Below are 12,234 nucleotides of genomic sequence, written 5' to 3'. Positions count from 1 at the left end.
CTTAGATTTCTTGTGTTTCCTCTTCAACTTCGACTTGGATTTAACCAAAGACTTAAAATGCGATGAGGCCTGTCACAGGAACGACCTTAGGAGTGTGACTCAGTCTGCACCCTCAACTTCAGGTAGAAATTGCGTGTTTTGTCCGGTGTTTGGTGATGTACAGCGTTGCTTCATGTTCCTGGATCACCTTTGGATTCAGGAGGGCGCATTCCTCAAACGACTTGGTGTTGTGCCTCCAGTCCATACATCAAAGGCATACCTCGTGCAGGTCTATCACAGACATTTGTTTGCAAAGTCCTAGCATGGTTTAAATCCTGTAGTTTTTGGAGGAGACACAGGGCCTGATTACAACTTTGGAGGAGGTGTTAATCCGTCCCAAATGTGACGGATATACCACCAGCCGTATTACGAGTTCCATAGGATATAATGGACTCGTAATACGGCTGGTGGTATATCCGCCACTTTTGGGACGGATTAGCACCTTCCTCCAAAGTTGTAATCAGGCCCATAGTCCCCTTTTGAACTGTTTGAAAAAAAATTCAAGGAAAAAATAATGTCAAACTGACAAGGAAAAAGGAAAGCAGAGCTCTGGGTCTATGTTCAAAGCTGCAGAAAGAAAGGAACTGAAATCAACGTGCAGGGGTGGGGCTTAAAAGTGGCTCTGTTTGTCATTTCTGGACAAAACAAAATGTATCACCACATAGGGTCACCAACTGGTGTGCAAGAAGACTGTTATGTAAAAGGTCTGGGACCCAGGCTGGTGCTTTGTGATATCTGCTTGCCATCACCTACTGGTATGCGGGAACACTGCTAAGTGAAATGTGGGGATCCAGTATGGAGCCTGGGGATATACTAAAGGTGAGGAATCTGCAGTTAGAAGTATCCATCAGAAAATCCTTGCACTCTGAGAAAAGACGATGTAACTGCATAATCCACGCAAACCTAGAGTGCCTCTTCTCTGTAACAACTCCAGTGGAGAAGCCGAACATGGAAATCTGACAGCCACTGGCTCCTAGACAGCTGACTGCACAAATTATCCATCTCTGAGCAATAGGAGAAGAGGTGAATAAACAGGTGTAGGAAGATTAAGAGATAAAGGAAGGAAAATTAAGGAAGGGGGGCAGGAGGGCCACCAGACAGAAAGAAATAATCCCCAAAACAGTGAAGAAATAAGGTAACTAACCTGATTTAAAAGAAGGCAGGGAGAAAAGAAGAAATTTAAGACAGTGATAAAGAGAAGAACAGGATGTGGGAGAGCACAGATCAAACCTTTACAAACATAAATGAGGAGGCAGTTTGCTGCATAAGAATCATCAGGCTGCAGAAAGCCCTGCTGGTAAAATGCCAAGTATTCTTTATTACACATACGCAAAACAGACAAGCTGGCACTGTCCTCGAAAGTGAAAGGTAGGCCCCACAGCTGACGCTTGGGCTGTACCTTGCAGGATGCAGAAGGGCATCTACATAATACCTGATTATCCGTGCACAAGGATAGAGACGTACAGCAAAGTGAAGCATCAATGAGCGGAAAGATAGGAAGAAAGTAATTGAGGTTGTGGGTCACATGTCAAAGATGTGAACTGAGGGCTTAGCCCGGGTCCTTCAGCAACAGACGTAGGGGTGTGTGTAATTGGGAAAGCTAGATCTCAACCAACTGATCTCTTTCTTTCTCTCCTGCCTCTTCTTACAGTGTGCATGGATACACAAGACGCCTTTACTAAAACAAAACCCTCTGCACAGACATCAAGAAAAAGGGAAATTAGGTAAGTAAAGAGTGGTAATAAAAGAACCAGCTTTGTGGTACTATCCAAGCCCCCATTCATGAGCATCAAGACAATGGCCAATAAAACAAGAGCGAGGCACGAGTTAATAACAGGGGAGCGTTAACACTGCACTACTTACCCTGTGCAGTGCTACTGCCCAAAACAATCAGCATCTTCCTGATACACAACCATCAGCAGGACAACACTCCTATCAACGTGTAACCATATTCACGGTGGTAGGTGCAACTTTGCCCACAGCACAGTCACCCCACAGCAGAATTGTAGTTTCTCTGTAATCTTCCAACAGTCAGGGTGGCATTGGCTTTGGTCAGCACTGCCTTCATGCACGTGTGTCTTACCCTAAGCTATGCTTTGCTGCAGCAGCTGCCCCAGTTAAAGGACACACCCTTCCCCAGAGGGGTACAGTGCTATTTCATGAAGTTATGAAAGATGGATTGTATGGGGCAGAGAGGTACAGTTAGAAAGAAAGTTGGCTTGTGGGATTCATTTTGGGTGCATGTAATTCTCTTGCAGATATTCACATCTGAGATCCTTTGCACAAGGCCTTCAGGAATCACGAAGTTGACCGATGTACACCACAAAATAGACATTTGATCAGTCATCTGGCACCATCTGCCAAGGTGAGCCCTAGACCCCAGTCCCATTGTTTGTTGCACACTGCACTCTCCTCTCGTGTAGTGTTGCTGCCTCAGAACCATCAAGGGCATCATCCCTCCAAAAATAAGCGGTACATGGCTTCAAGCTTCGGGTCTTTGAAACTAGGCACAAAATGGATTTTCACAATCTCGCTGAAGCCCTCGTTCAAGGAAGGTGCCACATACTTACTCCTGCAACAGACAAAAACAGGTTATTGCTCAAGAAGGAAACAGACACCTTGTGCCAGCTGTCACATGCACTCCTAGCCAACTCACTTGTAGCTGTTGAAGACCATGTCATTGACAGGTTGATGCCCCTGCCCTGTGTACGTCATTTCCCGAAACTAGAATAAGAAATTACAGATTAGTCAATCAGAAGCCAAAGTTTGCAGGAAGGTTCTTCTGTTTGTGGCATGAAGGAGTACAGGAAACACACTCGAGTGAGGAGCTACTTGGTGGTCAATTTTAGCAAAATAAAAAGATGATGGACGGAGTGCTGAAACTTACACCCCCAGACACAGATCTGAGTTTAATCCATCGTTCTTTTACGCACCACGCCATTCCAGTTTGGACCCATCAGTATGCAAATCAATCTTGACCCTGTGTCCCAAGGAACAGTCCAACCCGAAATGCCAGTCCAGGTCCGCCCTGGACCGGAAACAAGCATCCTAGGACCGGTTTCAGGATATCACCCTTCATCAGCCAGGCTAGCTTGATTCCAGTGGCACAGTGAGCAGGTGACCCAAGTCTGGGCATAATTATTCTGCCTGTCCCCCTTTTCATAATTAATCTTACTTTTCCTTTCCCCTATCACCTCCACAGCAGTCACATGTTCCTTTACATCAATTACTACTTGCTATATACTGGTCCATTGATCTTCTCTGGCCCAAAACCCTCCTTGTCCTTTACATCTTGCCCCTCCCAGTATCTCTCTTAGCAATTTACTCTTTTTCCAGAATAGCCTCCTGCCCATCACACCAACCCTTTCCCTTGGCTTTCTCCTGGACTCTTCCTTTTCTCACCTAACACAGCTCTCTCCTGGTCGCTTACTCTTCACTCCAAGCCCCGCTCTCCTAATGCTTTAGTCCTGTTCTGTAACCTGACATTGTTATGTTATGCTGCTTGTAGAGCGCACTCTCACCTGGGAGGGTATACTGGCACTGAGCAGGTGTGAGTCTAGCCACACCTAGGGCCTAGTGGGACTACTCGAAAAGCCAGGTCTTCAGTTCCTTGCAGCATTCCAGCAGTGAGGAGAAGGCTGTTATGTGTTGGGGTAGGTAGTGCTACACTTTAGGAGTAACGTAGGAAAAGGCTAAACTGCCGGATCTGGTTTTCCGAATGTGTGGGATGTATGCAAGTAAGTGTCACTCCCTGCATAAGCCTCTGCCTCCACTTTTTGAATCTTCCATGGACAGCTACATCATAACACAAAGTAGTGGCTCTTCTAACCTCACCCCGGTAAGATCTACCTGATTTAGGTGAGCCCAGTGCGTTGCACAAGTGTTTCTAAGATCTACCTTCCGAGCCTTTGTTGTGTGAGTTTGGCCATTTTTGAGCTCTGCTTCCATGTGAGTTCATGTTATCATCGGCACCACACTGTTTTTTAGCCTTGTCCCCGTACTCACAGTGTTGTTGTGTTTCGCCATCTCTATAGTTGCAGTGAACAGGAAACACCTGACGGGCACTCCAGCTTTCTTTGCAACATCAATATACCTGAAAAGTGCAGGGGAAAGAGGAGAATACTCAAATTTTTTAAGTTATTTGTGGGAATGTTAAATTAACTGGGGGGTTTATAGAAGGTATAACAGGGGTGCTAATCAGTACAAGTTACGCACATAATAAGTCTTGTACTCCTAATTCTACAGATCTATCTTTTTCTGGATTTTCTTGTACTTTTGCATTTAAACCTGCTTTCACTACAACTGTGGCTATTGTATCAAAGTACATAGAAACTTTAGGCAAAAGGCAGCACAGTCCCAATTAGGAAAATTAGAGGATACGTCTTAGCATAGCTTGACCAAAGTAAAGGTCCACTTTGCAGCCAATGATTGCAAAAAAGGGTAAGAAGCATATCAAAAGACCACAATGAACATCAACACAGCCACTACACTGGAAAGGCAAGCTGCTTTGGTCCTTGACTGTGTACACACCAATACTTTTTGAGCAACTAACCCACTCAAAGTGAGGAGCATTCCAACAATACATACATATCCCAGCATGCAATCTTTGTTAGAGACACTGTGCGTGATGCAGACCATGCCTGAGGATCTGTAAACTTTCAGGTAGACAAAATTAAGTAGAAGAGCCCAAATGGCACTGAAATAATGTTTCAGAATCATAAAGGTTTGGGGAAAAACTTGGGACAAACTTCTCATGCTTCATATGACAACCTGAAAAGACGTTTAGTTATGCAGAGGGGTTCATTTAGAAAACCACCCATGTGGCCAAATGTAAAAAAGGGTTTGTCCCGTTTTGTGTTTATGGGAAAATGCGTTAGTACATATAGCCCATGGTGTCTTACAATAGGAAACTGGACACTGACTTTATGCTAATATAACCGCTTCTGAGCCTTTAAAATGTTGGAGATGGATGGAAACAATAGCAGAAATGTGGAAACACGAAGATAAACACAGGATAGTTGCAGGGAAGTTCATGAATTTTTAAGCAGTGGCTTGCTCTGCCTTGAGTGTCTGCGCGGTATCAGTCCTAGGGGTTTGACAGGCTGGGACAGGAAGACAATGAGTGACATCAGGAAACGTGTTATGGACCAGATCTTGAGCCACTGTAAACCAGGTTGTACACTGAGCAGAAAAGACACATTTTCATGACTCTTATGAACTTTAGCAAGTCTTTTTCCAACCTCCTGGAAGAGGCAGAGCATTTCAAATGGTAGTACAGTTCTAGATGCAGAGATCTGCTACCACATATTTTACATTTTATCAGGCAGTTAGCTGGTAGGTTGGCAGGCAGAGACACAAATGAAATTGATCCTTTGCTGGACTGCCATCCAATGGACATTCTTTCAAGACTCAGATATCTGATCAAATTTCCTAAGCTGCCAAACCAGTCACACCGCTTCATTGTGCATTCACTGCAATTTAACCATCCGTGATGCAGATAAGCTCAAATACATACAGTCTATTTTTAGGGCCTACTGTCCTGGTCTGGCAAAAGAACTTCAGCTGGGAAAAAAACAGGTTTCCTGTTTTTTCAGTAAGAGAATGAGGAATAAAGATGCCTTTAAATCTTGTTTTTATCTTTGCACATTTGCTGTGCAAAGACAGAGGTCAAATTCCCACGGATGTCTTCTTACAAATTGAGGCTTATTTTATCCTGGAGAATGATTTTTACTTTTCTTTCACTGGCTGCAAAGATACACGATTTTGAAAAGTGAACTGCCTGACAATGGTGCTGAGCACACAACATTAAAATAGCTTGTAAAGGATCTGTACAAATGTTTAAAAACATATTTCAGCAGTTAGAAAATCACTTTTTTGGAATTCAGAAATGAGATGGAAACAAAGATTTAAATAGGATAAAAAAAACAAATCAGAATACTTCACTTGGTGATGTGCAAATGATAAATATTTCCTGTAACCTGCTTTCCACACATTGGCCCTTCATTACAACCTTGGCGGGCGGCGGAGGCCGGCCACCAAGGTTTTACTGCTGAGCGGCCGCAATCCCGCCGGCCGCATTATGAGATCCCCGCTGGGCCGGCGGGCGGAAACAGAACCAGAGTTTCCACCCGCCGGCCCAGCGGGGATGTCGGCCGTAACATGGGAGCCGGCTCCTAATGGAGCCGGCGGTTTTGCGGCCGTGCGATGGGCGCAGCTGCACCTGCACCCGTTGCGCTTTTCACTGTCTGCTGTGCAGACAGTGAAAAGCAGGGTGGGGCTGTGCCTGGGGGGCCCTGCACTGCCCATGCCAAGTTCATGGGCAGGTCAGGGGCCCCGCGACTCCCCTTCCCGCCAGCCTTTCCATGGCGGTCTCTACAGGCAGTCTCAGCAGCTGCACCCGTTGCGCTTTTCACTGTCTGCAGTGCAGACAGTGAAAAGCAGGGTGGGGCTGTGCCTGGGGGCCGTGCGACTCCCCTTCCCGCCAGCCTTTCCATGGCGGTCTCTACCGCCATGGACAGGCTGGCGGGAAGGGAACTCGTAATCCCCTAGCGGATTAAAACCGCCGGAACAACCATGGCGGGAAACCACCGGTCCCGGTGGTGCGACCGCGGCGCTACCGTCGCAGTTGTAATTCGCCAGATTGTACCGCCAGCCTGTTGGCGGTACAATCGCCGAAACAGCCATGGCGGTCTTTGACCGCCAGGGTTGTAATGAGGCCCATTGTCTTTTGTATGCTAGATAGTTTTAACAGTAAAACTGCATGCCAGTGGGAAAATTTGTGGAGATTTCAATGGAAAATGTCTGTCTGTAAAATGACAGCATGCTACCACATCATGCTTTAGACATATATTAAAAAGTGATTTTTAGGGTCAAGCCTGCGAGTGCACGCTCTAACACATGCATCTCGCTTGCAAAACTTTATTGTCTACAGTAAAGGTCTTGGAGCCCGCCTGTCGCTCACAATTTGTTGGTTTGCGTGGCACTCTTTTTTACAGCCTCGTATTTCGTCAAGGCAAGCCAAGCATAATTTCCATTCCTCTGCGTGGAGCAGGGACCAAGCACTGATTGATTCAACTTATTTAGTGCCCATCCGCTGCTCCCGACGTGATCGAGGTACATATTTTCTTTTTAACTTCTAGAGTCTGCAAACAGAAGCCTTGTACCTGGCAAAATAGTGCCCAGCAGGACAAACACAATTGAAAAGTTTTATTTTTTAAAGCTAACTTCTTTTATGTTGCCAAGTCGTCTTTTCTGACTTTCCACTCATGTTTTCTTTTATTTTTGCTTGTGGCCACTCTTCTCAAAAGATGACGATTAACTTGTTTGAAATGTTGCAAAGCAACATTGTTTCTTCATTATGTGTAATTTCTGACATGACGCTTTAACACATAATTGTGCAGTACACCCCAATCCACCCAATTCCAATCCACCCCACTCCAATCCAAACCACTCACCCCAATCCAATCCACTCTAACCCACCCATCCCAACCTACCCCAATCTAATCTGCCCCACTCTAATCAAGAAGAATCTGCACCACTCCAAAACAATCTGCCCCACTCCAATCCCAAACAATATCCCCCACTCCAAACCAAAACAATATGCCCCACTCCCATCTGCCCCATTCCAATCCAAAACAAAACACCCCACTCAATCCACCTCACCCCAATCCAATCCACCCCAATTCACCCCACAAGCCCAATCCACCCAGCTCCAACCCACCCTAATACAATCTGCCCCGCTCCAGTCCACAACAATTTTCCCTAATCCAGTCCGCCCCGCTGCAGTCCAAAACAATACGCCCGCTCCAATCCACCTCACCCTAGTCCAATCTTCCTAACCCCAACTCAATCCACCCCACACCATCCCAATTCACCCCAATTCAATCCACCCCACACAAACCAATCCACCCCACACCCCTCAATTCAATTTGCCCAACTCAATCCACAACATTCTGTCCCACTACAATCCGCCCCACTCCAATTTTCCCCTATTCCAATCCAAAACCATCTGCCCCACTCCAATCCAAAACCATCTGCCCCACTCCAATCCAAAACCATCTGCCCCACTCCAATCCAAAACCATCTGCCCCACTCCAATCCAAAACCATCTGCCCCACTCCAATCCAAAACCATCTGCCCCACTCCAATCCAAAACCATCTGCCCCACTCCAAACCAAACAATCTGCTCCACTCCAATCTGTCCCCCACTTCAATCCAAAACAACCTGCCCCTCTCCAAACTGCCCTACTTTAATCCAAAACAACCTGCCTCACTCCAATCCACCTCACTCCAATCCAATCCACCCCACTCCATCTTAATTCACCCCACTCCAATCCACTATAATCCAGTCTACCCCACATCAATCCAAACCACCACAATCCAGCCCAGTCCAAATCTACCCCACTCTAATTCAATAACCTCACCCGAATCCAGTCCACCCCAGCCAGCCCCAATCCACCCCACTCTAGTCCAATTCACCCCACTCCAGTTCAGCCACTCCAATCCAACCCTCCCCACTCCAATCCAACCCACCCTACTCCAATCAAGCCCACCAATACCCAATCCACGTCACTCCAATCCACCCCACTCCAATACAATCTACTTTAATTCACCCCACTCCAGTCCAATCTAGTCCACATAATCCACCCTACTCCAGTTCAATCCACCCCACTCCAAACCACCTTAATCTACCCTACTTCAATCCAGTACACCCCTCTCCAATATATCCACCCCACACCAATCCAATCAACCTCAATCCAATTCACCCCACCCCACTGCAATACAATCAACTGCAGACCACCTTGTCCAAATCCAATCCACCCCACTCCAATCCACTCCAGTCCAGTCCACCACACTCTATCCCAATCCAATCCACCCCACTTAAGTCAACCCCACTCCAATTCATACAGCCCCCCCCAATCTAATCCACCCCACTCCAGTCCAGTCTACTCCATCCCACCCCAATCCAATCCACTCCATCACTCAAATCCAAACCAGCCACCACAGTCCAATCCAACCCACTGGAATTCACCCCATTCCCATCCACCTCAGCCCATTTCAATCCACCCCACTCAATCCATGCCACTCTACTCTACCACAATCCAATACACCCAACTCTAATCCACCTCCCTACCTCCATCCATTCCAACCCACTCCACCCTATTCCACCCCACTCCATTCTACAACACTCTCTGCTACTGAACCCTACTCCCTTCTACTTAACTCTATGACACTCTACTCGTCCTACTCCTCTCTATGACATTACAACAAATCTACACCCCTCCACTCTGACACTTCAGCCACTAAGTTTATGCCATGCTGAACAGCAGCCACACTGATGTACAACATGGCAAAATACATTGCCAAAGCCAATAGCTCTTGTATAGGAGAGAACTTTTGGCTTTGCAAATGCTTGTTTTAAAATACTATCTGAGAAACACCCATGCCCCTGCACAGATGACAATGCCATTAGGAAACTAAGAGGCACACCAGGGGTCATGTGTACCCTATAAGTGGGCTAGATTTCAATTACACATGGAACAAAGGTTTAGTGTGTTAAAATAATGTTTTGTAAAGTAGACGTGCTCAACTCACATATTTGATGATGCTCTCTTGTGTGATACTGAAGAAAAAGGTGACTCTATGAAATAAAATATTTGCCTCGGATCACACAATTTGAGACAGGATTATGGGTCAAGCGCATTACAGTTGCGTTGAGCAGATTATTCAAGTCACTAGACCTTCAAGTCTGGTAACATGTTTCTGATGTTTCAGCATTATGCTTTGATGATATGCGAAAGATCTATTGGAACAGAAGACAGAGCACATCTTAGGATGCAGAGCCTGGGGTATCTTAGGCTACAAATTATGTTAGCTTGTGCTTTGTGCGAGTTCGCAGTCTAATGCTACTTCTAGGGATTTAGGTTTAAGTGCAGTGGGGGAAGAGGGTGGAGACTGCATACTAATTGGGCAGAGAGACTGATCCTACCCCATTTTATTTCTTCCCAAGATCAGAATTTCTCAATTACTGGTGTTCAGCTTAGGTAAATTATGGACCATCCAGTGCCGAACCTGCTTTGGTCAATCGTGGAAGCCGAGCATAGAGTCGGAGGCTTACTGGTCGAGATGGATGCTAATAAGAAAATGCTGTTGCCAAAAGATTAAGGAAGTCTCGACTGAGGGCTCACTTAAAGCCTGAAAAGGAGGAGGAAACAAATTAGACCCATGTGGGCTACCCACTGAAGACATGATCTCTTCTGACATGACAATCAATGCGAGGGCAGAATCTTGTGGCAGGGATGTGCTTGGGTCAGGAGATAATGGGCATAAGATTATGGGCAAGAGAGTCAGGCCAGGAGGTGACGGGTGGCAGACAATAGGTAGGAGACTCGGGCAGAAAGATCAAATGAAGTGAATCATGATAGGAGCATGGCCATAGCATGCAATCTTCTTCAGCCAGGATACAGCAAGACGCTGGTCTGCTTCCTCATGCACCCAGGCTAGGCTGAATACCTTTAATACTTTAATACAATCGACACAGGGGGGGCGGGGGAGCCATGAACAGCTTTCTCATGCACCCAGGGTGGGCAGACTACCTTATTATTCTACTCAGTATAGAGTCAGGACTGGGACTGTTCATGCACCCAGAATAGATTAAATATCCTTAATACTGAACCCCACATTTGGAGATGGCCTTAGACAATGCCTAAAGCACCCAGAGCTGGAATGCTACCTTTAATATAGCACCTCAAAGGGGGGTGAGGGGATGAACATGGACAGCTAGCTCACATATGTACCCAGAGAAGGTACTATAATCTATTACACAAACCATAAGAAGGATACTATGGAGAGCTCCTTCATGCACCCAGAGTAGGTATTATTCCACGCAGCAGATAGGGGCGACCATGGACAGTTAACTCTTGCACCAGAGTAAGTGAAATACCCTTACTAGTCTATTCAGCCCATGGGGGAGGTCCTTGGAGGACTCCTTCATGCTCCCCAGCTAGGAGGAATATCTCTACTAACCATCCCAGCAAAGCGGGAGACCCTGGACTGCTCCTTCATGCACCCGGGATAGATTTAATGCCCATGTTAGTCAACCCAGCTTAGTGGGAGGCACTGAAATGCTCCTTATGCACCCATGCCAGAATGAATAGTCTTATTGGCGGATCCAGGATAAGGGAGAAGCCTTTGTTATTACACCCAGCATAAAGGGGAGACGATGGACTGCTCTCCATCAGCACCCGGCGTAGGTGAGATACCCAGAGCGGAAAGTATCACTTATTTCTAGAAGATCTGAAAACCTTCTGCCCCTGGAGAGCATCCCACCAATAACCTGAGAAGGAGTAGTGCGCCCGGGAAGCCTCTGGAGTTGTCCTCTTGTGCACCCTAAAGCTCACCTCAGAGATACCTTTTCTCTCAAAGAATGAGAGAGAGCACTCACCTGCGGCGAGACTCCACATCAGGGTTGGTGTTGTCGATGAAGACGCTCTTACCGCTCTTCAGGAACTGCTCACACATCGACACGCATTTTTGCCAGGATCCTACAGTGTCCTGAGCAAGAAAGAAAAACAAATGGAAAGGGTTAAGGGGTTAAGGGTTAAGGGGTAACATCTGCGAAAATGGAGAAAGATCTATAATTAATGCAACTGAGGTCATGAAGAAGAGGACAGAAACAGTAAATGAAAGAGGAGAGATCGTCTGGAGTCACAGGAGTTCTCAGTGTGTTCTCTGAAGGGGATGTCCCTGCTGCACCAACATATGACAGACCCTGTCCAAACCCCGGTAGCCCTGCAGTACCAAAGGCTTTTCAGCAATAAAAACCTGTTGTAGCCATTTCTTCCACATCTGCATGCCCCAGCCCAACTCCTTCCACTCTCAGCTGCAGGTATTCAGCGGATTTCCTGTGGGCTTAAAATCAGCATTAATCCTGGCGTCAAAAGGTATATTAAGGAGTTAAACTCAAAGCAGAAAGCCACCTTGTGTCAACAGTAGAAAGAGGGAAGAGCAGGTTCTGCACGGCCAGACTACAAATAGCGCGTCTCCGGCCTTCAGAACACCTGATTTCTCAAGGGTTTCCTTGTGCATTAACCTTCATAGACCTCCTCTGCACTGCCTGCCAATCAGGTCCAACAGCAGAGGTAGCCTTACTTGACACAGCTCTGACCCTGCAACGATTATCGACACAGCTGAGAC

General features: G+C 46.5%; 1 protein-coding gene across 3 annotated transcripts in view; it reads right to left on the bottom strand.

Annotated features, from left to right (window-relative positions):
* Positions 1-1,331: 1,331 nt before the first annotated feature.
* The window catches only part of PNKP (polynucleotide kinase 3'-phosphatase), an 80,878-nt gene continuing 69,975 nt past the window's right edge, over positions 1,332-12,234 (bottom strand). For all 3 annotated transcript variants that reach the window (XM_069200883.1, XM_069200884.1, XM_069200885.1), the window contains 4 exons: positions 11,483-11,592; positions 4,045-4,132; positions 2,696-2,763; positions 1,332-2,611 (listed from right to left, as the gene is read on the bottom strand). In XM_069200883.1, coding sequence (XP_069056984.1) covers positions 2,491-2,611; positions 2,696-2,763; positions 4,045-4,132; positions 11,483-11,592 — 387 coding nt within the window. In that variant the 3' untranslated portion in view covers positions 1,332-2,490. The remainder of the gene's footprint in view (positions 2,612-2,695; positions 2,764-4,044; positions 4,133-11,482; positions 11,593-12,234) is intronic.

The sequence above is a fragment of the Pleurodeles waltl genome, chromosome 7 (genome assembly GCF_031143425.1).
Source record: "Pleurodeles waltl isolate 20211129_DDA chromosome 7, aPleWal1.hap1.20221129, whole genome shotgun sequence".
Classification (NCBI taxonomy): Eukaryota; Metazoa; Chordata; class Amphibia; order Caudata; family Salamandridae; genus Pleurodeles; species Pleurodeles waltl.
The sequence above is the reverse complement of the archived record's forward strand: the minus strand, read 5'-3'. Positions and strand labels throughout refer to the sequence as shown.